We start from the raw sequence: 25975 nt of genomic DNA, 5'->3' as shown, positions 1-25975 counted from the left end.
GATCACTCATGATCAGCTCGCACAAAACTTTTACAATCACAGGTCAAAACTCCAGTTAAAGAAAGCAAAAGGCAACTACAGAAAGCCAGAAGTACAAACGCCCAGACAGGCACTGGTCACAATACATATTAGTAACACATTATCTGGATAGTATAACGTGGCGTGCACAGATCACTTCAGCTGCCGCCTCCTTCTCACCAGACAGAACAGGAAGTCTTGGCGTAGTGGTGATACTGCAACCTGCAAGATGTCAGCATTTTAAAAGTATAAATAGTAAAACGGGGATCCCCCCCGAATAGACTGATGTATCACTTACTGTTCTGTGCACTGGATTCAGAGATATTTTCCTGAACAAGGACCACACACTAGTTCTCCCTATTATGAGTGTGTGCTCAGAAGTCCGTGATATTCATGAGGACCAGTACTTTGCCCACCAAATTGGCAGTTGTCCATCTATACTGTGTACACACTTATGGCAGTCTATCGGCAGCCGGAGGGAGTGGCGCGACACGAAGCCCATTTTCTTGCATATGACATTTCCACGAGGAGTGACAGAGCTCTGAATTTATAATACGGAAACTGGAGAGAAAGGAACTGCTGCACATCCCATCTATGGCTGATACTAATGCCGCTTGGCCTATATCAAAAATCAACACCAGAGCGTCTGTATAACCAGAGGACCTGCACGTTGGTACACGGGGCTATTATGGTTTGATCAAATCATATACAGACACTCTGGTGTTGATTTTTAATATAGGCCTAGCGGCATTAGTATCAGCCATAGATTGGATGTGCAGCCGTTCCTTTCTCTCCAGTTTCTCCGAATTTATAATTAGTCTAAGAAACAGTGCTTTGTTAGTTATTTTATTGACTCCTCTACTGTGCAGTAAAACATTTGTTGCCAAAGGGCAGTACTAGGTGCAGCTTCCTATCAGGAGTCCTAAACTCAGTAACATCCTCCATGAGTAGAAATGGCAGCCTTCTTGGTTGTCTTCATAAGGGGAACAGTACCTTGCAAACAGGATGCTGCAGTTTCATTAAAGTGTCACGGTTGTTACAACTTTCAAAATCGCAAACATGGGATGTGATTTAAAACAAGTTTGCAATTTATATTAATATTTTTTTTGTTCTGATGCTTTAACACAAAGCTATACTTGTATCCAGGTCCAGTCTTACTGAAGGCAGCTTTTTACTCTTGTGCTGTTTTTTTTTTTTTTAAAAGCTAAACGCAGGGAGACCAGGCCAGTACAGAGGGTCACTGTTCAATGCATACATCAATCCAATGACTGCCTTTCTATAAGTGTGCAGATGACCACAACTTCCTGCCTTTGGTCGCTTTTTTCAACCAGCACAAGACTGAAAAGCTGCCTTTAGGAGACTGGACCAGGATACAAGTATAGCTTTGTTTTAAAGCATCATATAAAAAAAAAAGGGGGATGTAAATTGCAAACTTGCTTTTTATCACATTCCCTGCCAATTTAGATTTTGAAATATGACAATATATATTTGAAAAATAAAATGACAGGTACACTTTAAGGCTGGGTTCACACTACGTATATTTCAGTTAGTATTGTGGTCCTCATATTGCAACCAAAACCAGCAGTAAATTGAATACACAGAAAGGTTCTGTTCACACAATGTTGAAATTGAGTGGATGGCCGCCATTTAATGGCAAATATTTGCTGGTATTTTAAAACAGCTGTTATATTGAAATAATGGCATTTACTGTTATATGGCGGCCATCCACTTAATTTCAACATTGTGTAAACAGATCCTTTCTGTGTTTTTAATCCACTCCTGGTTTTGGTTGCAATATGAGGACCACAATACTGACTGAAATATACGTAGTGTAAACCCAGCCTAAATAGGTCTAATAAGTCTAAACTGAAAAGAATACAGACCTATGGTAGTGCTGGCCAACTCTAAGTGAAGACTACAGGTGTTCCAATGTGCCGTAATTCAGCCAGCGTGTATGTAATATACCGTCTACAGAGGAGGATATACTGGTTAACCACTTGTCTGCAGTGAAGTTACGAAGATACTTACCCATCCCACACTAAATAAGGCCCCAAAAGGATCTCACTGCCAAACAGTTCTTGGCTATAAGAACAATAAACACGTTCTGTGTTAGCAACAGTATCCAACAACATGTCTGCTGTCACTAGTCCATTCAGATAGGTCAGGATAATAAACTGAAGTAGATTACAATTTAGATTTAAAAGAAAAAAAATCTTACCTAAGCAATTAAGTCATATAATCTAATGTCAAATGCACAAACAAAATGCATCTTTATATTTGTATGTATAAAAGCAAACCGGGAAGACTCTCTCCTTCCTGATCCCTCAGTGCAAGTGATGCAAACTGCCAAATGGCACCAAATCTTTTGGATAAATGGCAGCTTGCCCAAACATTTTATGACTCTTCCCTTCTGCAGTCTGGTCCTGGTGTTCACATTACCCCCCACCAACTTGTTTACAGCACCTATGCATACATAGGTTGTTCAGAGGTTATATCGGAGTTGAGTAGTCATACTGCTCTGTATCTGTCCCCTACATCATTGCCTGGGTTCACACATAGTAATTTGATTGTTTTTATGTTTTTATTTTTTATTTATTTATTTTTTTAACACCCCTAAAATCAGTGGTGGTTGCAAACACAGAAAACCAAATTAACCAACCAAATTGCTAGTATAAAACCTACCGTCAAAATGTGGAAAAAAAGAGTATGACTGCAAGATCAGACTACACAGGTTTTGTAGTCTGTAGCCATGGAGACGTAATCTTTTAGCTGCATAAAGCATGCTAAAGATGCTGACATTTTTTTCCCAAACGTTCTTGATAAATCAGTTTTTTTTAATTTTTGATTATATTAAAAAAAATAAAAATAAAATTGAGACACTGACCATGGAGAACAAAAAACATGAACTTATTGAATAAGATCAAATATTTTATTGTCTCACTACTCCTCTCAACATTCACTTTGGTTCAATCCGGACCCAATGAGCTTCTATTAACTACGGCTGAACACTTTGCAATTCAAAGCTTGGCCTGACATGTCCATTATAAATCGGTATACTTACAGGATATAAATAAAACCACAAGATTCATTCATTTTCATTTTCTTCTAATCTAATCATATAATATCAAGTGGCATTAGCATTTATGGATTTTCCTTCATTTTCATTAGAAAGAAAACTAACATAAAACGCGTCTGCTTCAGATGAGGCTTTTTTTTTATGATGATTCAATTAATTTGTAGTGACAGTGAAATATAATTGCTAAACCAATATACTATATATAAATACAGATACCCTATTAGAGTTGTATCTTTTCTATTGATCGATTACGAACATATCTTGATTGGAAATTAAATGTAAACATGTTCGTGATATAAGCTAAGAAACTGCGCAAAAAGACATCTGTATGTATGAACAGAATAGGAATATGAAGTCTATGGAAGCCTATAGATTCCCCAAGTGCAGATTAACAGGGAAAGTCAGAGCTCGGGGAAAGTGTGGCGAGACGGACTGGATTCTAAAAGTATTCTATGACATTGGACAACACAGACTCACAGGGAAAGTCGATCATGAACTAGGACTCAATTATATGGAGCTGAACTGCAATATCAGATAGTCCATGGGCAAATATGGCACCATTTCTGGAAGTAAGCTGTCATGTTTCTCTATCCCAATATATTTTCTAACCCCATCATACTTATGTAATCATTTGTTTACAAAACATGCAATACAAGATTAGTCTGGAAGTCACTTAATGCCCCCCCCCCCCAAATCTCAATTGGTTGTATTGTCAGGGGAGTAAGTTGTTTACCCCTTCATGTCAGCAATATGTAGATATACGTTCCTGCTGCACATACCAAGTATATGCATATATGCATGTTCCTGACTGAAAGGGCTGTACATGTGTGCAGGACCGCTGCAGTGAGAGTGGTCCTGCACACAGTGTCCGGGTAGCCGAGGAGAATGAGAGGCAGCTGCGATCCCGCAACTGCCACTCATTAACCCCTTAAAACGCTGCGATCTATAGCGATCGCGACACTTAGGTACTCCTGTCACTGAGTCATCGGGTCCTGATCGCATGTACCGATGGCCGGGGGTAAGCCTCTTACCTCTGTCCTGTCGGTTCAGGATCTGTGCATAGAGTCTGCTCTAAGGCAGGCTCTATGCCTAGATCATCGATAACACTAATCTATACCCCCCAACAAAAGTTTAAAATACATCCTTGCCCATTATAAAAATAGTAAAATAAAACAAAGTAGCGTGCAGAATTGTCTGATATATTAACATTACATTGTTCCTGCACGGTGAATGGCGTAAAAAAACAAAAACACCAGGATTGCTGATTTTTTAAAATTATGTATCAGAAAGAGGGAGAAAAAAAAAAGCGATCAAAAATTCTGTTACCCCAATATGATATTAAAGGGGTACTCTGGCCCAGGGGTATTTTTGGAGCTATGGCCAGGGGGGTGGTTATAGACTGCGGCAGTCACTTACCTCTTTTACCTCCCCTGGCCATTCCGCTACGGCCGCTGAATGGCTTAGCTGCCTTGAGACATCACATCTCATGCAGCAGCTCACACCAGAAGTGGCCACAGGGCGGGTGTACGGGGCGGCGCAATCTGGGACCCGGCGCTGGAACCAGGGAGTTAAGTGACCGCGGCAGCCTATAACCACCTCCTCTACGGCCATAGCTCAAAAATACCCCCGGGCCAGAGTACCCCTTTTATAAGAACTAGAGATCATGGCGCAAAAAAAAAGGACATCGCAACCGGCCCTGTAGGTGGAAAAATAAAAGCGCTATGGCTCTTAGAAGGTGAGGAGGAACATTGCTTTAATTTGGCCCTGACATCCTGGCACGAATGACCTCGGGCTGTAAGGGGTTAATTCTTGCAAGGTCTTTAAACTGATTGCAGGAGGATCTTAGGACCTCCACTAATCAGCACAAAATATTTTTCCAGACACAGTGCCGCACATACAAGTATATTGTAACTCCGCTTTATATTCGTGCATATGGGGTGATCTTCAGTGCCAGACATGGCCATACCTGTATGTACGTCGCTGTACCTGGGTAAACCATGACAAGATTCCATTTTCTCTTGCTATTCTAAATACTTTGTCTACCAGGGATTGGAAACCAGACTGACAGTCTTTCATGGACCATTAGAGGTCTAGGAATTAGCCATCAAGAGTCCAAGAAAGCCCATTTAAAGCTGAAAGAATCAAAGCTTCAGGCATTTACCTGGAACCATTGCGGTATCCAAGACTTTTTCGTATATAAATCACAATAACGCTTTCATTTTAGCAGCAGCCTGCACGTTACTTATGGCAAGTTCTCCTTCGTACTATACTTGTTATGCCTGCTCTGCCAAGACGTCTAGCTTTGCTGTTTACGGTTGAGCCAGTTGCCAGCAACAGTTTTTGCTTAATAGGCCTGGGCCGGGCTTTTGTTGGTTCAGGCTTGAGGTGTTGCCTCAGTCTATTTAAAAGAGAACCCATCACTTTCATGAGCAAGACATTGGGGCAATCCCTGAGGGCTTCTATCCAGGCGGTTTCCTTCCAGAAAAACCACCACCCCTTTAAAGGGGGGGGTTTGCAGTTCAGTGCCAATGAAGTGAAGCCAAACAAATGCCACACGCAATCTGAGCACAGGGGCGGCACAGTTTTTTCTTCTTTGCAAGAAAAGTAGCTATTTTCTTCCCCCACATTCTGGATAACCCCTTTAAATTGGCTAAACACCTCAAATTCTTTATCGGCGTTAAGTTGCTGACTACATTCTGCAAGCTTTTCTATTGGCAAGTCTCTCTTCATGTGGGGCAGTTTAGCATCTTGTAATAAAACATTTGCCTGGGAGAAGGGAAAATTATTTACTTGGGTCCTTTCCTGTTAGACTATTTCCTTTAGAATGTGTTATTGTATTTATATGCTCTTCTCCCCTCTGTCTGCACATTATCTGAACCATCTTGCGAGGCGGCTACTACTCTTCTGGCACGGATACAAGCTTTTACAAATTCTTAGTACCACTGCTGGCTGGTTTCCCCGTTCCAACCTACCATAAGTCCTGGGGGTAGCGGAGTTCTGGGTGCCATTGTTAGAACTGACAAAAGGCGCTGCTAAAGGTAAAGCCTGGTTCTGAAGCCTAGCAACTTATTACAGCGTTATATTTATAGTTGTATATAGGCGTTTCCGATTCCTTCAGATTGACAGTTTTCCTCCTGACGCCGCTACTGCTGCTTCCATCCTGAGGATGAATATTTATCATGTTCCTGACCAGAATGACGCACGATGCAATTGGTTGCTGGAACGTCAGGTCCTTAACATAACAAAAGAGCGAGAACATGATTTACCCTCAGGAAGAAAAGGTGTGGTGTTTGCCAGTCCAGCAACGTTTCCCAACGACCCAGTTTTTTTTTTCTTCTGGGCTTTAAGTCATTTTATACTTAGAAACCAGGGGGCTCCTCTCGGCTTCTTTCAGCTGCTAGTTCTGGGAAAGAGAGGAGATTGGAGGGGTCTTTGAGACCCTTTGACAGATGACTAATGAGTATCCATAAAACCACAAAGAATAGCTGTGTGGAGCCTGTGCATCACATCTCCTCTCCCTGGGAAACTAATTGCTCCGAATTGTTAACAGTAACATTAATTTTCTTGCAATCATTCCCTCTCAATGCCCAAAATGAGCATGAAGCAGGTCTTTTGACCAGACATAAAAGTTAAACGTCCCAATGTTGATCAAATTAACTTCAGCTATGCAACAATGGACTATATTTGTGAGAAAATAATGAGGGGCACAAAGGGCTGCTTTATGCCCGGATTTCACAGTTCCAATGTAAAAATGTTTCTGTTGAACTAGACGAGGCAGCATTTCCAAAAGAGAACAGGAGCCATGTCAAACCCTCAAAATGAAATCTCATTTCACGGACCTGGACTCCAAGGACGACGTCAGGGTGTTATGCTGACATGATCACCAAGAGGTCAGCCATGACATATCAGCACGGCGCTACGGCTGCACGTCTCCTGGAGCGCTGGAAGGGTAATATGGACAACAGTCACCCGGGACACACAAGACAATGGGATAAAGTAAAGAATTTTACCATTAACAGACTACCTAGGGGGCAAACGTGAAGCCACTTATGAGAGTCAGGAAGAAAAAGAAAAGACTTCCTATATAGGATTAGCTCCCCCTACAGGACAGCTCCAGCATTACAGTGAGATAGCTACTGACAGGGGGCAGAAATACGGTATTGCAGACGTGATGTTTTAGGTTAGGTTACATTGTAGTCAGCTGTTGGCTTTTAAAGATAAGATACCCTATGGGCTGATGTAGATTGAGGTGAGCGATCTTGAGTCTAAAAGGAGAGTTCACATTTGTTGCATTAATTTCAGTAAAGGAAAGTTTCATTCTTCCAGATGAAGACATTTTACATTTAGGAAAGTAATAAATCTGCCATGTGTGAATTCATTCTAAGAGTATGTGCACATTTACTGTATATGCTGAAGATAACTGCAACATGTAGCCTTTCTGCACAAAATTGGCACCTGAAGAATTTTTTTTTTTAAAGATTAGAGGGAATATTTAAACTCATTGATGCCGACCCAGCTTTCTCAGAGCCCTGAAAGTAAGCCTACCAAGCAAGGCAGTCTAACACTGCCTCTTTGCTGTTTTCAATATTTATGTCTGGGAAAGCCGAGTGGCAACCCAGTTTTTTAGAAACAGGAAACACTGTAAAGAAGGAGTGTTGCCTTGACAGACAAGGACACAGGGCACATTTCAGCATGTTAGGAGATTTCACCAGACAGACAATCCTATAGGGCCGGTAATCAGCTCTTCGCTGGGAAAGGTGCATCTCCCTAAATTTCTTCCCTGTCACAATCGTTGTGGAATTGTCCGCTTTGTCTGGCGCACTATAGAGTTAAACGCTCTTTAGCCATTTAAAGCCTTAAGAGGAAAAGACTTATCGGCTTCTGTTTTCAGAGGCACTAAATCTGCATTATTAGGCCGTGCAGTTAAAGGGATTTAAAGGCCTGACTTTAAACCTCTCCCCTGTGTTTATCTGACACTGAATGGCTCCTGTTGCTCGGCTGGAAATGTCCATCTATGCAGCTTTAAGAGGGGATTACAGGCAAGAAAAGAAGCACTTTCTTCATATATATGTTCTCACTTTCTCCTTTCCTACTGTCTGGAGGAGTGGTGCTAGACAATGGTGAAAGATGGTTCCCAAAACCTTGAATAGAGACACTGTTGGTGGTAGCATTCATTCAAAGTGAGCTTCAGTGTATTGTCCACCCCAATCAGCCGATCAGAATAGAGTGTGCTGGTGGCTGCCAAAAGGTTAGCAGTGCGGATGAAAAGGGTTAGTCATTATTCACTGCTTTTACAGAACTGCTCTTTTGTGCTGCTCAGCCCATCATTTCACTATGGAGGTCCGGATCTGCGGCTCGGTGCTCCCTGAAAATGGCCAGTTCGTGTGAATGCAATTCCACAAGTGGCAGAACAACCCTGGATCCAGGGCTCACCCCCCCCGCCATGGAAGGATGAGATGCAAAGGCACTTTCTTGGCAAATGTCACATTTTAATGATACTAGTCGCAGTAACATCACTGACCCAAAGTTAACACTAGAAAATACTGTCACTTTCCCGCCCTCTCTGCCAGGCCAACGTGGGAGGTCTGGGCACACAAAATTAGTTTAATGAAGCGGGAGGTGACAAGACATTGAAGACAGTATTCAGATGGACCCTGTGTTTCCCCCCAATGACTGATTTACAGTAACAAATATGACAGCCGCAGGAAAAAAAGGACAATGGAGGGATTTAACATCACAAAGCTCTAATGTTTAACTGGCTTCACCTGCATCTGTTATTAACCGACTGCCATTTATAACCAACAGGAGACACTTTTACACAAGGGGGCAGTCACAATGCAATGGAATCCATTATTCCTGGGGTGAGGATTAGATAAATACAGAATGGATTCCCATACAGTAATACAATTGGTGAAAGTCTGCTGGGAGGGAAGCCATCTGTGACAACCCACTGATGTTTTGACGCATTTCAGACACATCCAGTTATTATCAGGCTCGTACCATGGGTATAGTCTTTTTATATATCTATGTAATGCCCTTAGTGAACACAATGGAGTCATAAAATGTTGCAATGTCGGAATTGCCCACTTTTTTTGGGGGGGGGGGGGGGGGGGGGGGGAACTGGGCCTTTTATACACAAGTCCAATCAAAAAGGTATGTAGAAACCAGTTTAGTAAATGTTAAGAAACATCACCTACATTAAAGAAAAATACTTATTCATACCATAGAAATTATGGCAACTTTCCAGCCTTGCAAACTTGGGCTTTGATCAGTTGCCATTTTTGCCTGCACAAGATTTCGGTTTGAAGAGTTTTTGCCCAAAAGGGCAATTGGCAGCTTTTGCTACATTTTTGGACTTTTTAGTTAAAATGACCCATTAAAGTGGCTGATACAAAGCGTACATCATTCACGATTGTATCGACAAGCGAAAAAGTAAAAATTCTTCATCTTTCCCTGGGTCCCTTATTGCTGTGTGACATCATACTCAAGCACCATCTTCTAAACAGGAAGCACAGACACGTACACACAGGAAAAAAAGTCAATGTGTCCTACAGGCAACCTTTGTTTAAAACAAATAGTATGAAAAGGTCCCAGTGTCAGAGTGGCATGCATGATGTGAATGGGATAAGGAGCTATTGTCTCTGCCCCTATGTATAACATAGTACAGATAATGACAAAGAAATGGCAGAGTGAGAAAAGACGTTTGTTTCTCCCATTGTCCTAGGCGCTGAGGCACGGATAGTTTAATTTATTGTATACTTGCCTGAATCATCAGTATTCCATCAGATTGCCCAGTGATGGGAAGAGTGTCAAGGATCTCGAAAATAAATTAGTCAGTTGAACGAGCACAACTATGAGCTACATACTGACCCCTGGACTGGAGAAATGCTCTGCACAAAACCCTGAACATTCTGGGCTGAAAGTTACACTTTGTTTGGTGTGTCACCACCTTAGGCTGCTCCACGTGAGAGATGCATCAGCTGTCCAGTCTCTACACATTATAAGAGGGGGGAGGTATCATAAGCGGAAATCTGAATACTTACTAAAATATATGTGCAACATTTCTTCTACTTCATCACCTATTCAACACAAAGAAAAAAAGCCTAACAAAAAACGAGGATCTACAGACAGGTCTTAAAATAAAGTACAATAAGTGAACAGTTTCATGAAGTAAAGCAATAACTGTGTAAGTGAATGTTTCTAAGTGCCTACTTAATTTTTTTTTCCCAGGATTTCTCTTTGGTCTATTAGTAGCAGCAGGGGTCTGACATTTGTGCGCTGTTGTGAAAGCAGACAGCTCCATACATTGTTTGGTGGCTGTGCTGGGTTACTGCAGCTCAGCCCCTATTCACTTCAGTATAAGCCAAGCTGCAATAACTCAGTGTGGCCACTGCACAATGCACACAGCTGTCTGCTTCTAAACTTTTACAGCGTCTCTTCATGATCAGTGAGCGTGCCAGGTATCAATGACTTATCTTCAGGATAAGCATCAAAGAGTCTCAGAAAAAAAAACCTTTAAAAAGTGCACAAACTACCTCATGAGAATCACTGGTTCCTAAACTCCCCTCCTAAAGAGAATTGCACTAGTTTTAAATATACAGCTATAAAAAAGGAAATCATTCAGACACAGTGGTGCCATGGATCAAGAGAATAATTTGTTTCAGGAACGGGCTTGTGTTTCAAATTATTACTCTTCAAATTAAAACTCTTATAGCAAAGCAAAATTTCCCATAAGAAATCAATAAAATGCAGACAATTGGTTCCACACCCCAAACATAATGATTTTATTTTATTCTGAACATGTAAAACAAATAAAATATTTATAAACAGCTGAATCTGTGATATTGTAAGTTATTGTACAGTATAGCAACCAGCATGTGGAGTATAATGTATAGTAAGTGCATTAACCTGAAAAACACTGCAGCAGTTTGTAGATACAGGATGGAGCTGCAGATCCCCATAATGCAGTAGTGTAGCACAACAGGCTAGAATAGAGAAGCAGGGCTGCTGTCAGAGGTCTGTGTGGTCACATGACAGCAATGGGGAAGGGGTGTGTGTTCAGCATGGACCAATCAGGAAGTGGGAATCAGGGAGCTGTGCAGGAGGACAGTGACAGAAAATTTTCTATTCAGCAGTGTGAATTGCTGAGTGTAAGTGCAGGCACATTGTAGCAGGAATGGAGGGTAGGGAAAACACAAGGACTGAGACTGCAGGGAGCATGAAGGAATGAGCAGGGCAGATGTGGGCACATACATGCAGCACTCCCTGTCCAGGAAGAAGGGGGGGGTTACAGTTATGGAGACATTACCTTCACAGTCCTGTCCCCTGATGCAAGCCCCAGCCTGAAGTGGATGTGCCATGATTTGGAAGGTAAGGGAGACTTCCTGGGTCAGAGTACAGGGCTGGAGACCATGCTATGCAGATCAAGACTCCCCCCCACTCCCCATCCCACCCAGAACAGAAAGCTCTTAAACCAAACCAATGCTCTTAAACCAAGCTACAATTACAATAGCTCAGGCATATAGCAATAATAGTGCAGAGTACATCTAGACAACTAGTCATATTTGCCATTTGGGAAGCCAGAAAAGTCTTGTGTTGCTCTATTGGTGGTCGCTAAACCTTAATCTGGAAACAGTTAAAAAAAAAAAAAAAAACAGCCAGACAGAATTCCAGAAATTTTATCCAACCGTAATCTTGTCCTATGAGGTCCTCAGTTTTTGGTGGGACACACATTACTACATCACAGAATCTGTGCCATAACAGCCAAATGATCCCAGCAAGTTAAGAGTATTCTGGGGGGAAATATTTATATGTAATTTGTGCTTCAGCTACTGTCAAACTGAAGGAAAACATACTTGCCTTCCTTGTTCCCTCACCCTTCTGTATGAGCCCTGAGCAGTTCCTCTGGGGTTGGACTCAACACATGGAACTGCCCACTCAGACAATGAGGGTAAGGCAGGACAGGACTTTTGGCCACCGATTCTCTGATTGGGCAATTTCGTGTCCCAACTGTTAACCCTTGAAGTGCTGTGGAGCAGGACTGGGGCAGCATGAGAGCGGTGGTGGAAGGGAAGGTGAGCGAGGGGAGAAAGTTTATTCTACTTGCCAAACTGGAGCACAAATTATCTATAAAAAAAATTCCACCAGAGGGAACAAGTATCCCGACTGCAGACTCTTCCCCCATCATCAATATAGGCACAAGGAATAATTCACTTACCTATTTAAAACATAACTTAGAGCCTTCTGCCGTATTCCTGAGTAGCTGGACGGGCTGGATTCCCATGCGATTAAATTGGAAGCATCATGGAAAAGGTGAATGTTCACCAAGTCAAAGGCACTGGAGAAAAAGGGATAAATTCTAATCTAAGACAAAGACCACGTAAAAACTTTTGACAAGTCATACAAACATGTCCAAAGTGCCTGTAAGTCATGGTCTGTATTTAGACCACCACTGATCCTTAAAGTGATATTTGTCACCACCTGTTTACCTGCTGAACTGGCATCCAAGCATGATGGGAGTTGTAGTTTTGAAACAGCTGGAGAGCCAAGGTTCCTTACCCAAGATTTATAACATACCTGTGTTTGTGTTCTTATCTTAATAAAAAAGGCTCCTATTTGGGCTAAGAATAGTGTCAATAGGTGGGGCCTATTGGTCACTGGGCTCAAACACTGCTAGCCAATCATAGTACTGACTCCACTACTATATCATTGTACTCCCAGTTACCTTAAGGGAGAACATTTTTATTAAAGTATTGTATTGCCCCCCCAAAAAGTTATATAAATCACCAATATACACTTATGGGAAATGCTTATAAAAAGTGTTTTTTTCCTGCACTTACTACTTCATCAAGGCGTCACTTCCTGGATAAAGTGGTGAGGTCACTTCCTGGATAAAGTGGTGAGGTCACTTCCTGGATAAAGTGGTGAGGTCACTTCCTGGATAAAGTGGTGAGGTCACTTCCTGGATAAAGTGGTGAGGTCACTTCCTGGATAAAGTGGTGAGGTCACCTCAAGACTCCCAGAGCGGTGTGGGCTGTGGCTGCTGGAGAGGATGATGGCAGAGGGGACACTGAGGGACACAGGGCACTGGAGGGACACTGAGCATCCCTCTGCCCCCATCCTCTCCAGCAGCCACATCCCGCACAGCTCTGGGAGTTGGGTCGTGACATCACCATTTTATCCAGGAAGTGAAGCCTTAAGCACTTTATAAGCATTTGTATAACTTTTGGGGGCAATACAATACAAAAAAATACTATAATAAAATTTTTCGCCACACTTCTCCTTTAAAAAGGGCAGACATAAAACCTTTAGCAATACTATGCAAGGAAAGGAGGGACATGTCCTGTATGTCCTGCAGGAAGAGGTGTATTCTCTCCAGTCTAGACAGCATGAGAGGTTTTCTATAGGAATTTGCTACTGCTCTGGACAGTTCCTGACATGGACAGAGGTGGCAGCAGAAAGCACTGTGTCAGACTGGAAATAATCCACCACTTCCTGCAGGACATACAGCAGCCGATAAGTACTGGAAGAATGGAGATTTTTTTTTTTTTAAATAGAAGTAAATTACAAATCTCTGGCACCACTTTATTTAAAAGAAAATGTTTTTGGGGGGTGAACAACCCCTTTAAGTGAATCTGTTTTGATCCATTTTCCACTGACTTCCATTATTAAAAAAAAACGCAACTGTTAAACAAAAAAACAAACAAAATAAAACAAAAGGCTTTCTTTAGCGAACACAAAAACGTGGTCACCCACATTTTTGTGTACACTTCCATTTCTAGTGTAACCCACAACAAAGATGTGAACAGAGTCTGCTGGTATAATCTAAGATCACCTGTCAGACATGTAAAATTCCTGCAATATGTTACCTATAGGTGTCTCAGAACCCGGATTATTGTACACTAAAGTTTAGCAATAAAACAAAGGAACGGCAACAATCATCAATCTCCATTAAAGTTAGAACAGAAGCCGCCCAGGATCGGAGTAATTTCATTAAACTTTACTATTTTTAATAGTTTCCATCCCTGAACTATTCAACCACAAGGACATTAATTGGAATGGCTTAGTGCTTAAACAGGTTCTCAATCACATACTGCGAATCTGTTACACTGTGTGAGGGACAGGGATATTACAATACGTACCAGTCAGTAATACACCATCGCGTCCGAATAAAGCCTTTTCTAGATGATTTGCTCTGAAAGAGAAACACAATATAAAAGTAGATTTTAATACACAGAAAAGCAGCTGCCACTAATGAGAAAAACAGTACGATGATATTAATTTCACAACTGAGAGAGTAAGCAGCACCATTGTGTCTCTATAGCAGACTAGCCACGCGGTAACATCACGTATATTGCATAAATGATTAATGGTTATCTAAGTGTTGTGTATATAAACAAGTCACAGGTCTCACTCCACCACATTGGGTGTTGGTGGAGCGTTCTATGTTCAGGGGTACTCTTCAAAAAGGGGTAAATCACATGCCTCTAGTCACAATCATGTTAGAGGCCATCTAGGCTCTGTAAAACTTATAATTATAATAGAAAAAAGTATATTTGAATAAACAAAAAAAAATTATTATATATAATTATATATATACATATATATATATATATATATATATATATATATAACATTAATATATAATATATATATATATATTATAATATATACACAATATTAATATAAATATATAAATATATATACACAAAATTAATATAAATATATATAATATATTATATATATATATATATATCACACACACAATATTAATATAATATATATATATATATATATATATATATATATTATACATATATATTATACACAATATATATATATATATATATATATATATATATATTATACATATATATTATACACAATATATATATATATATATATATATATATATATATATATATATATTATACATATATATTATACACAATATATATATATATATATATATATATATATATATATATATATATATATATATATATATATATATATACATATACATATATACACACAATAATATATTTTGTATATATAATTATATACACACACACATACATACACATAATTTTTGGGTTTCTACAACCAGCAGTCAGGATCTAGAGATGAGCAAATCTTATGCACACTCCGATTCATCCAAACCAGAGCATTCAGCATTGGATCACTGGTGATTAGAAAGGTTGGATGCAACCCCAAGGCTGCCTGGAGAACATAGAAACAGCAATAGGCCATAGGCTGTATCCATGTTTTCCTGGACTCCATCAAACTTCTTCAGCCACCGGTAATCAAATGCTGCACGCTCTGGTTCGGATGAATCGGAGTGAGCAAATCTCATGCACATCTCTTGTGGGATCAATCTGACATTTATGGCATTTTACCCATTAATGTAAAAATGTGACTACCCCTTTAATGTCAACTTGTAATGGTACAGTATGTGTTACTGGGACACTGCATGTAGGCCTCACCACCACAGTAAGGGTCCTATTAAACGGAACAATAATCGGCCCTATCCGGCAGATTATCGATCCGTATAATAAACACAATGATCAGCTGATGACAACGATCATCAGCTGATCTTTGATATAGGTTTGGACCTATAATTGTCAGACACAGACCACGAATAGCTACGTGTAATAGCGGTGCGAGGCCGGCGGCTGATGATTTCCAAACTCTATACATTACCTATCCATGCTGCACGGCTCCTCTTGCAATCTTCTTCTTACCAGGTCCCGCAAGTTGCAGCTCCAGAGTGGCCTGTCTGAGATGACAGTCCCCTCAGCCAATCACTGGCTGGGACCACCGCAGCCAGTGATTGGCTGGGCGGCCTGTCAGCTCAGGAGCTGCAGTGCGCAGGACCCTGTGAAAGGACCGCAAGAGGAGCCCTGCAGCATGGCTAGGTAATGTATAGAGTTTAAGCAAGGACTGCAAGGACATCGGTAACGATGTCCATGCAGCTCTTGTTAAACAATTATTGGGCCGTGTAATAGGCCCAGTAAACGAGCGCTATCTAGCAGATCAGCGCTCGTTTACAGTCAGGGCTGTGGAGTCGGTAAGCGGCAGCTCCGACTCCTGAATTTTATCAGGACCAACTCAGACTCCCAACTCTGACTCCTGCTCCTTCATAAATGGCCTGTCAGATACCAGGGGAGTTATTTATCACACTGGCTCAGCAGCTTCTCCCTAATGTCCTACATGATCCTGGGGCGACTTCTGGGGAATGAGGAAATATATAAAGCAGCTTCTCCTGTGTGTGCAGTGGATGCAGCCAGTTACCAGCCTCCATGTCCTGAACTACTCACAACTAGACTAGATGGAGCAGGTAATCTTTTCCTGCTGACAGTCTATGTTTCTAACTAAATATTCACCATACTTAAAGCGTAACTGTCATTTCAGGGTCATTTTTCTGAAAACATTAAATATCAATAGTACAAGAGATTTTAAGAAACTCTGTAATAGGTTTTATGTACTAAAAAAGTTTCCTTCTGTAGTGAAAAAGCAATCTCCCAGCCTCCCCCCTCACTGCAGAAGCAGCAGGATTTCTGTCTCCATTATGTGGCTATGGAGAGTGGAGGGGCTGTTAGGAGTGACTGAGCACGGAGCAGTCCTGCACAGCACACCACCCTGCAATCTTCTCTCAGTAAGTTCATAGATAAGCAGACCTTTCTGACACCTGAATTTAGCGTTTTAGGTGCCCAGAGAGTCTACAAACAGCTGACCTTCATGTCACCTCTTCCTGCTCCCTCATCTCCCTCAGCCCCTCCCCCCTCCATAGGCTTACAATGGAGAGAGCAGAGCCCGTCTTCACTGGCTTCTCTGTAATGAAGACGTGTTTGCCTGATAATGCACAGATAAGAAGTCAGGGGGGGGAGGCTGGGAAATTGCTTTTTGAGTACAGAAGGAGGCTTTTTTGGCTGATAAAACCTATTACAGAGTTTCTTAAAATCGTTTTTACTACTGATTTCTGCAATAAAAAAAAAAAAAAAACATGACAGTTACTCTTTAACGAAACACTGCTAACAATGCCAAATACCTGTACCTATAAAATTCATATCAATACTCAATTTTAAATTGTTCTAAGATGTTTTTTTAAGCTGGAGACTCCACAGCCCTGTTTACAGTTATTATCGGGCCCCCATGGGCCTGTGTAATAGTATCCTAAGTTTCAGATATATTCCAGTGGTTGTTTCATCAGCACCTTGCCCTATAGGACCATTGTCAGACAGAGACGCTGTGTAGACCAGGTAACACAATGACAACATTTTTGAGCACACACAAATGAAGGACATAGGATTTATTACCAGAAGAAGAACTGCCCAAAGAAAATCAGGCACATTTAACTGCAGTCATAAATCAAGGAACAAGTATTACTACCATACTCTCTCTTTAGCAACTCAAAAGTTATTATTGGGCCCCACAGGAATCATTCAGCCTGTGACTTATAGCATTGAAGAGGAACCCTGATGTCTGTCAGACCTGCCGCCCCTGTAGTAGTGGTGAGCAGGGTTGTAAACACCAAAAATGTATGTTATATACTATCAGCATACTGAGCCGTACAAAAGACTAAAAATTCCTTTATATTACCGTATTGTTTGCTAAAAAACACTAAATGAGACTTGTTTTAATCTAATCTATTCACAAGGTGTTACTTATTTTAACAGTACTGAGACTAAGTCTGAGACTGTGTTTATCTGCACTTTTACCCTGAACTGTAAGACAGGTGGAAAGTTTGCTGCAAAAGTACAATGAAGGTGATGCTCAGGGGGTGTGATGAGGAGGATGAGGTGGGGGAATCATGCTTGACAGATTATGAAACTCCTCACACTAATAGCCCACCATTGCAATAAAGTTTCCCTCATCGGCTAATTCAGTAAAAAGTGCAGATTGACAACCAAACCGTAAAATCCTACAACTCTGGACTGTGTAGCGAGAAAGTAAATCCAGCAATAGAATTAGGTCACCAGTGGTGACAGGATATATATAAAAAGATATACTGTACCTATCTATCTCTTTAAACTGGCTATAGGTCCACTTTAAGATTCCTGTTGGAAGTGTATGCCAAGGAGTATGTCTTCTGATTAAATGCTGCATTGTATTTCACTGGAAAGACATGCCCACCCCCCAAAAGATCTCAGGGAGACCAGCTAGAGACAACACTGCAGGCTGCTAGTAAAAGTGCTAGTGACAACCTAGGTGCATTGCCCTCTGGGAAATACAAATATGCAAAAAGAGTCCATGGGGCTTCATTTAAGAGTCTCGAAACATGGGACTAGCCAGTCATCCCTCTAGCAGGTGTTTGGGCAATCGTCAGATAGGCTATTGCCTGTAGCGATGAGCAGTCGGCGCCCAACGATTTTAGGTCCAAACCTAAACCAACCATTTGCCGATGATCGTGATCATCGACTGATCACTGTCTCTATTACACGGGTGATAATCGGCCAAATCGGGCCCTAAGGATACAACAAGGGAAATACCGGAGCCAGGTATCCATCTACAGACGTCCGTTCCTGGTGTTGCGCCTTACCAGTGTGGAGCAGGATTCTGGCTACGCCGAAGCAAAACCTAGTAGACCACCACAGTGAGCACATCGGGAAGACCAAAGACCTTTTTATAGGGACTATAAAACGATGATTGTCCTTGCAAATAAAGGATCATTTGAATAAAACATTTTTACACAATTTTCCTGTAAGTATATGTAATACTCTAATTCTACATATTGATTTCTCAGATTCCTGATCTGTTACTCAGCTCCTATATGTACAGTTGTTCACCATGAATGGACTTCGGATGTAGTCACTCACTCTATGATTAATAACCTTTTTCACATTTGTACTGTGGTCTACGCCTTCAAGCACAAAAAACACGAAACCAAACAAATCTTCCAACACTTTACAAACACATTTTACTGCAAGTAAAAAAAATATTCTTATCAGCATCTATGAAGGCGAGATAGGTGAACCTTGACACAAAACGGTCAGGACTCAATATTCTTATCTAAAACAAAATATCAGCCGATTTAAAAGTCATTTGGTATTGATTTAGGGAATAAATAGCCGGCAATTTGGAGACACCTTTCAATGTTATTCCAATTTTCGTTTGTCAAATGGCTGATTCATACATGACGATCAAGAATATCGGCTAACATGTATATTTAGCATTGCAGAGGGCAGAATATGATGTGTGAGCAGACTGCTCTACGCAATATATGAGGCAGTATAAGTGGTGAGCAAAGAAAAACATTTCCAAGCAGACATTTCTGGGTGCTAGAATCATAAGGTTCTGTAAGACTAATGAAAGCCATTAAAGGGGTACGCCAGCAAAAATCTCTTTCAAATCAACTGGTTTCAAAAACTTGTAAAGATGTGTAATTTACTTTTATTAAAAAAAAAAAAAAAATCTAAATTCTTCCCATACTTATCAGCTGCTGTATGTCCTGCAGGAAATGTTTTATTTCCAGTCTGACACAGTGCTCTCTGCTGACATCTCTGGCCGAGACAGGAACTGTCCAGAGTAGGAGAGGCTTTCTATGTGAATCCCTATAGAAAACCTTTCCTGCTCTGGACAGTTCCTATCTCGGAGAGAGATGTCAGCACAGAACACTGTGTCAGACTGAAAATAAAACATTTCCTGCAGGACATACAGCAGCTGATAAGTATAAGAATTAAGATTTTTTTTTTTTTTTTTTTAATAGAAGTAAATTGCACATCTATATAACTTTCTGACACCGGCTGAATTGAAAGAAAGATTTTCGATGGACAAACCCTTTAACATGTCAACCAGTCTGTTGGCCAAGTTGGTACGGATGTTGACCAAAGATTTTCTAATAAACATTTGCGTTTTCAATCTCAGGACTGTCTCCATTCGCCATCATTATATTTCCTCATGGATTCTGAGAAAAATTTGTAAATACTATGAGAAATTACATGGGCAGTCATAGATCACAAATATACCCAGTGTATTACTCTGCAAATCAGTCCTGGCAAATATTGTATGACCAAGAAAACACCTACCTATGGCACTATGTGCACACTGCATGCAGTAGGCTACCTCCAGTAGGTGGCACTGTAGAGAAAGCTATTTTTCTTCTGGAAAATAGCTACTTTGCATAGTATTTTCCCATAAAGCATTGCACTTTGTTGGTCTCCTCAATGAGACCCATAACTCTTCTAGTGGTGCTCTGCAGGAATAGATACTGCTTATCTGGGCATTGTAGATCACGATTCATCCACACACTGTTTGTATACTAATACATAAATCTAGAATCTGTCCATTTTTTCTATCTCTTAAAAACCTGAGGAATATTTTGTTCATATGTACTAGCAACGGAGATGGGGGATTGGAGGAAAAAAAAAAAAAATGACCACCATCACAGACATTCACACTTTTTTTTTTACCTTCGAATACCCATTCTACCCTTCAGAGTGATCTATGAAACAGAAAAGATTTCGGAAAGGTGACGCCATGGTAAAGTTTTATGAAAAGCTAAATGGTTCTGTCTGGCAGTGGTCATTTTCCTTCCACCCTTTTAGTATCTACAGGTTGCAATGTATTTCACTTGCTACATTTAAGAAATCCATTGCTTCCAGAAAGTGTGATTAGAAGCAATGCTGAAGCTTGTTCACTGATGAATCTCAACTATAAATACCAGTCTAGTTCCCCAATGTCACTTCAAATCTCTCGATTACAGATCTGCCTTCAAATAAAAGGCCTTTTCTCTTTACAATTGCTGGATGAAATGGGACACCCAGGAACAGACTTGTGATCATTTAGCACCTGCAAAACGTACTTCAGAGGCAAGAGGCAGAATGATTCTGACCGCTGCAATGGCCGACATTAACTTAAACATCAAGCACCATTGCGGAGCTGCCAAAGTCAAAATCATTTTGAAACCAAAGGAAAAAAAATGTGCTCGCTTTCTAACTTCTAGATTGCTTACAGTAAATAAAAAAAAAACTAAAGCTCTTTTATGTATTGATTTTCCCAGGGCAGCCATGGTTTACAGGGGATTTTTTGGAACAGTTCATAAACCGCAGAATATATAAAGATTAAAACGACTGCCGGTTGCCATCTAGAATAAATACGGAGTTTATGAAAAATTACCGACTGCTCTATATGAACGTCTGACCTAGACTCTACACAGTTGACTTGATATATTTGGTTTGTTCTTTCATTCATGTTTCTGACTGATGCAGTGAAAGATTTAAAGGGGTATTCGGGGGGTCTTAAATCAGATGGTGCTATAAAATTAGGTAAGTAAAAAACAAAGAACAAACTAAACAAAACTCCCCACTTTATGGTTAGAGATATGTGGACATCAAAGCAATGCCACCTTAGGTCCAGTTCACACAGAGCAAAATTGGCGTAATTCTGCCTGTCTCAGTCTCACACAGTTTGTCTATGGGAGGGCTTGCGCATCTACGCTTCGGTCGCTCTCCGCTCAAAGAATTAACATGTCAATTCTTTGAGCGGAGAGGGTAGGCGCACAAGCCCTCTCAGAGGCTGTGAAACTGAGCCAGGCAGAATTCCGATGATTTTGCTTCTTGTGAACTGTCCCTTACGATACATGGGACTGGAAATTAAAGCCGGAGGTCACCTACCTCCCCTGTTCCAGTGTCTGCGCCCATATCGCGTGACGTGACAAGGCAGCGGTCGAGGCGGGACCCTGCTACGCCCGCTGATTGTCAGAGCTGCCTAGAGACATCACGTCTCACGCGGCAGCTCTGACCAGGAAGCGGCCGCGGGACGGAAGTACCAGGTGGCGCTGGAACGGGGGAGGTAAGTGACCTCCGGCTTAAATCTCCCCGGCCCGGGGTACCCCTTTAAGGCCCTGTTACACAGAACAATTATGGTTTTAAAAAGGACAGAAAATGAGCAACTATTAGTCTGTGTACCACGCGATCAAGCGACTAAGCATAAGCCGTTCATAGTCTTTCAACAGGTCTAAAAATTGTTGGTAGTTCGATTACTCTCATATCAGTTTGTCCAATAGGTCATTTACAAATTATACATGCTTTGTGGAATGTCCTGAGTGAGCATATAACAATCGCAATAATGATAGTTAATGCCTACAAGGGCACAAACTTCCATTGCTTCACAGTTCAATTCTGATGCTCATGTACCCACTGAAGGAATATTCACTAGTGGATAAAGGCCAGCAGAGACACTCTGACCAGTCTGCATTACAGCTTGCTGGGTTATGGGGGTTGAGCATGTTCAGACACCTTTATCACTGCCTGCATTAATGCTTTGAGCCATGGATGCCCAAGACTAATCCAAATTCACATACTGCCTTTCCTTGAGTAGGCACTGTACTAAACACTTTACTAACCCCTCCACTCCAACCAAGAGCTGCTATTAAACTGGAGATGCTCTGATAAAGTCCTCTTACCATCACAATCTGGTGGTTGTCAAAGACACTGCGATACTTATGTCAGCCCATATTAGCTTCCAACACAACTTCAAGAACTAGTTTAGGAAATATCTAGGGAAGGGATGAGGAACCTTTGGCCGTCGAGCTGTTGCAAAACTACAATTCCCATCATGCCTGGACAGCCAACGTGAACCTTTGGCTGTCCAGGCATGATGGGAATTGTGGTTTTGCAACGGCTGTGGGGCCAAGGTTTCCCCATCCCTGCTCTAGGGAAAGATTAGTGCGAATTAGTCCCCATATTCCCATGTTTTGTTTTATTCCTGGCCACTGTCATTTGTTTCCAACATCCAAAACATTATCCCCAGTTTTAGTTATAAACATTTATTTGCCATCTCCTTGTTACCTTCACATACTGATACAGGCTTCTATGCTTTCCTTTGCTGCTGCCGCCTACTGGTCATTCTATTCTGCTCTACTGGGTCCATGTGAGTTGCAAAATTAGGACCTAGGAAAGGCAACCATAAAGATGAAGCACCAGCAGGTGTCACATTGTTATAGCTTATTCCTATTGCAGGTGTCACATTGTTATAGCTTATTCCTATTTGATACAATAGGCTGAGCTGAAGACCAGAGTGGTGCATTTCCTAGAATACAAAAAAAAATAAAAACACTAAATATCAGATGCTCCTTTTTACGCTTTTTTTTTTTAAAAGTATGTGTAATATTATAATAAAAAAAAAAAAAAAAATAAAAATTATATATATATATATATATATATATATATATATATATATATATATATATATATATACATACATACATACTGTATATATAAACAAAACACAACAATCACTGAACTCAGGGAGAACAGTGAAAAATTCCATTGGAGTACTCCATTGGAATTTTTCACTGTTCTCCCTGAGTTCAGTGATTGTTGTGTTTTGTTGGTCTATTTATCATTGCCCCAGTAGCCAGAATCCTGCTCCACACTGACGAGGGGCAAATACCCCGAAACTGCAGTCTGTGGATGGATGCCTAGCCTTGGTAACCCTTGTCTTATGTCGTTATACTCGCCACAGAGTTAGACTTTGACTCACAGGGGCCACCCTGGTGTTTCCCTATTTAGGTCCTAAAGCTCGCAACAGAGTGAGGACCTGAGGGACTACGTATCAGGGTGGTTTGGTGCTCTCCCCACTAGGAGGCACCCCTTGGCAATGGGCTTCCTTCTCTGGAGAGAGGGATATCTGGCTATTCCCGTGTTTTGAATATATATATATATATATATATATATATATATATATATATATATATATATATATATATATATATATATATTCAGTATTATGCTGCAACAAGTTAGATTTTACAGTCACTGATGAAGAATTCAGATTTCTATCACCCGACAGTTCAAATCCAAAGTGGCCGATATTTTCCAGGTTATAATACCATCTGACATAATTGTTTATTCCCCACTGGTCCTGAAAACTTTGCACTGGGGAGCCGGGTATGGATTAAACATGTGCCCAATATACAAAATTCACTACTCAAGGTAAGTACACTTTTATATCTTCCAGCTTACAACAAGGAGTCTCGCAGGGCTTTAATAATAAGATTCCTTCAGGCAGCAGACTGATTGTGAACAGAAGCAGTTTCATCTGCTAAAAGACGGCATAAATCACGGCTGAGAAAGGAGAGGCTGCGGGGAGGTTATCACCACACAGCCTTCTCTATGAAAGGTTTGCATTAGAGCATTAGTGAAATTAATTCCTCTTTCATAAGAGCCTGGAGCAGTATCTGTGATCTATGACAAGCAGCCATTTCTCACTATGGCTAAAGAAAACATATATATATTTCTATACGGCTCAACCCTGATGGACTACACAAATCTGCTGTGTTTTTTTTTTTTTTTTAAATGATCTAACATTATCTGGAGTGCTGCTCCCAAAGGGCGATTTCCTGCCTCGGATCTTGCCAAGAGGCCTTATAAATTAAGAGGGAAAGTTTTGTTCATTTTCAATGCTGCCGCTTGTAATTATTTGGAACAACATTATATCTCAATCACTGTAATTACTGTTAGATAATCCCTAAACGGCGGCTATAAAGAGGGGGGAGAGATCACTCCGCGCCAACTGAGGTTTTGCATATTTTATTTTTTTTTTACCTTTGCTGCAAATCACAAGCTGTTTATGGCATCGGGAGGAAGATAATCTGTGTCGCGCAGTAATTGCTTGTTAACTGACAGGGCCTATTATCGTTTTTGCCTCAGACTAAATGTTGTCATGGAGGGACAATGGCACACATTACCTCTCCGTTGTTATGTATGTTTGTCCCAATGAATAGCGGCAGTAAATCAAGGAGGAAAGAGATTGAGATATTGTTGGAAAGGAACAGAACAATGGATTAGGCAAATATATCACCCCTGTGGGAATTCTATTGGAGCGCAGGTGTCCATAGAGGTTAAGTATAATGTGTACTTCTATTAAACTGGAATGTAAGGTTGTATTTATAGGGGGCTCCGTAGCGTGGCATCCGGTACACTAATACGGCAAAACCATAGGCATTTCACTGCAAGTTGTCCTGGCAATCGTGGAGAGGTTTTTACAGTAGAAACGTCACATGATAGTATACTAGTGACTCATGGGACGGTTTTCCAGGAATTCTGCTCAGAGTGAATACTTGCCAGCCGGCTGCAAGATTGTAATAAGTTCATAGCTGTAGCGGTGGCAACTTCAGAGCTCAGCTCCTGTTTAAGTGAATGGCAGCAGAGTTGCACCAACCAGGTCCAGCACTATACATTGAATGAAGACAACTGCTTCTGGCCCCATTCATTGCACAGTGTGGATAATGAACAGTTCATCAAGGGGGGGTGGCTGGTTTTGGCACCCCAACATTAAATGACTTATAAACCTATCCTGAGGGTAGTTCAGGCAGTTTACCCATAAAATCCCTATAACTGTGTTCATCCTACATAGGACACTAAACAAATTTTAGGGAAAAACTTACACAACAAGTCAATCTATGGCTTCTGCATCAGTTTCTAAAAAGGGAGAAATACTGGAAGAGCACACAGCGCCGACTTTGGAAAGGGATGGTGTTTGATAGCACCAGCTGGAAGACCTGGATCTACATTCTCCATGTACTTGCTGTTGGGTGGGACCCTTTGGCCACTGAATACATTAAAAAGGAAGCAAAAGCATTGCTAAGGAAGTTTTTTTTAAATCCCGATATAATACTTTGCCAAGAAAAGCTTTCCAAAGCTGGGGACAAAATAGATAGAGGCCGCCATACTGGGGCAACTCTTAAGATGATTATGAAGAAAAAGGTTGGTTCTACCCATTCCGTCATATCTATGATGACCATTTCAAACATCGTAAATGAATACCTTATCTAAATGTGACAATGCGGACAACGGAAGATTTCCTGTGGGAGAGCAACCAAATGCCTTGAAAAGATCAGGCCAACAGCTATTTCTTCCGATTTCCCCACACATACAC

At 40.9% G+C, this 25975-nt stretch overlaps 1 protein-coding gene across 2 annotated transcripts in view; it reads right to left on the bottom strand.

The window, feature by feature from the left end:
* Nucleotides 1–25975, bottom strand: part of INPP5A (inositol polyphosphate-5-phosphatase A) — a 265474-nt gene that overhangs the window by 93706 nt on the left and 145793 nt on the right. For both annotated transcript variants that reach the window (XM_069980070.1, XM_069980069.1), the window contains exons 7-8: nucleotides 14236–14288; nucleotides 12312–12431 (exon numbers count right to left, since the gene is read on the bottom strand). In XM_069980070.1, coding sequence (XP_069836171.1) covers nucleotides 12312–12431; nucleotides 14236–14288 — 173 coding nt within the window. The remainder of the gene's footprint in view (nucleotides 1–12311; nucleotides 12432–14235; nucleotides 14289–25975) is intronic.

Source organism: Dendropsophus ebraccatus, chromosome 8, assembly GCF_027789765.1.
Source record: "Dendropsophus ebraccatus isolate aDenEbr1 chromosome 8, aDenEbr1.pat, whole genome shotgun sequence".
Lineage (NCBI taxonomy): Eukaryota > Metazoa > Chordata > Amphibia > Anura > Hylidae > Dendropsophus > Dendropsophus ebraccatus.
Note: the sequence above shows the minus strand (reverse complement) of the source record. Positions and strands in the feature narration are given on the sequence as shown.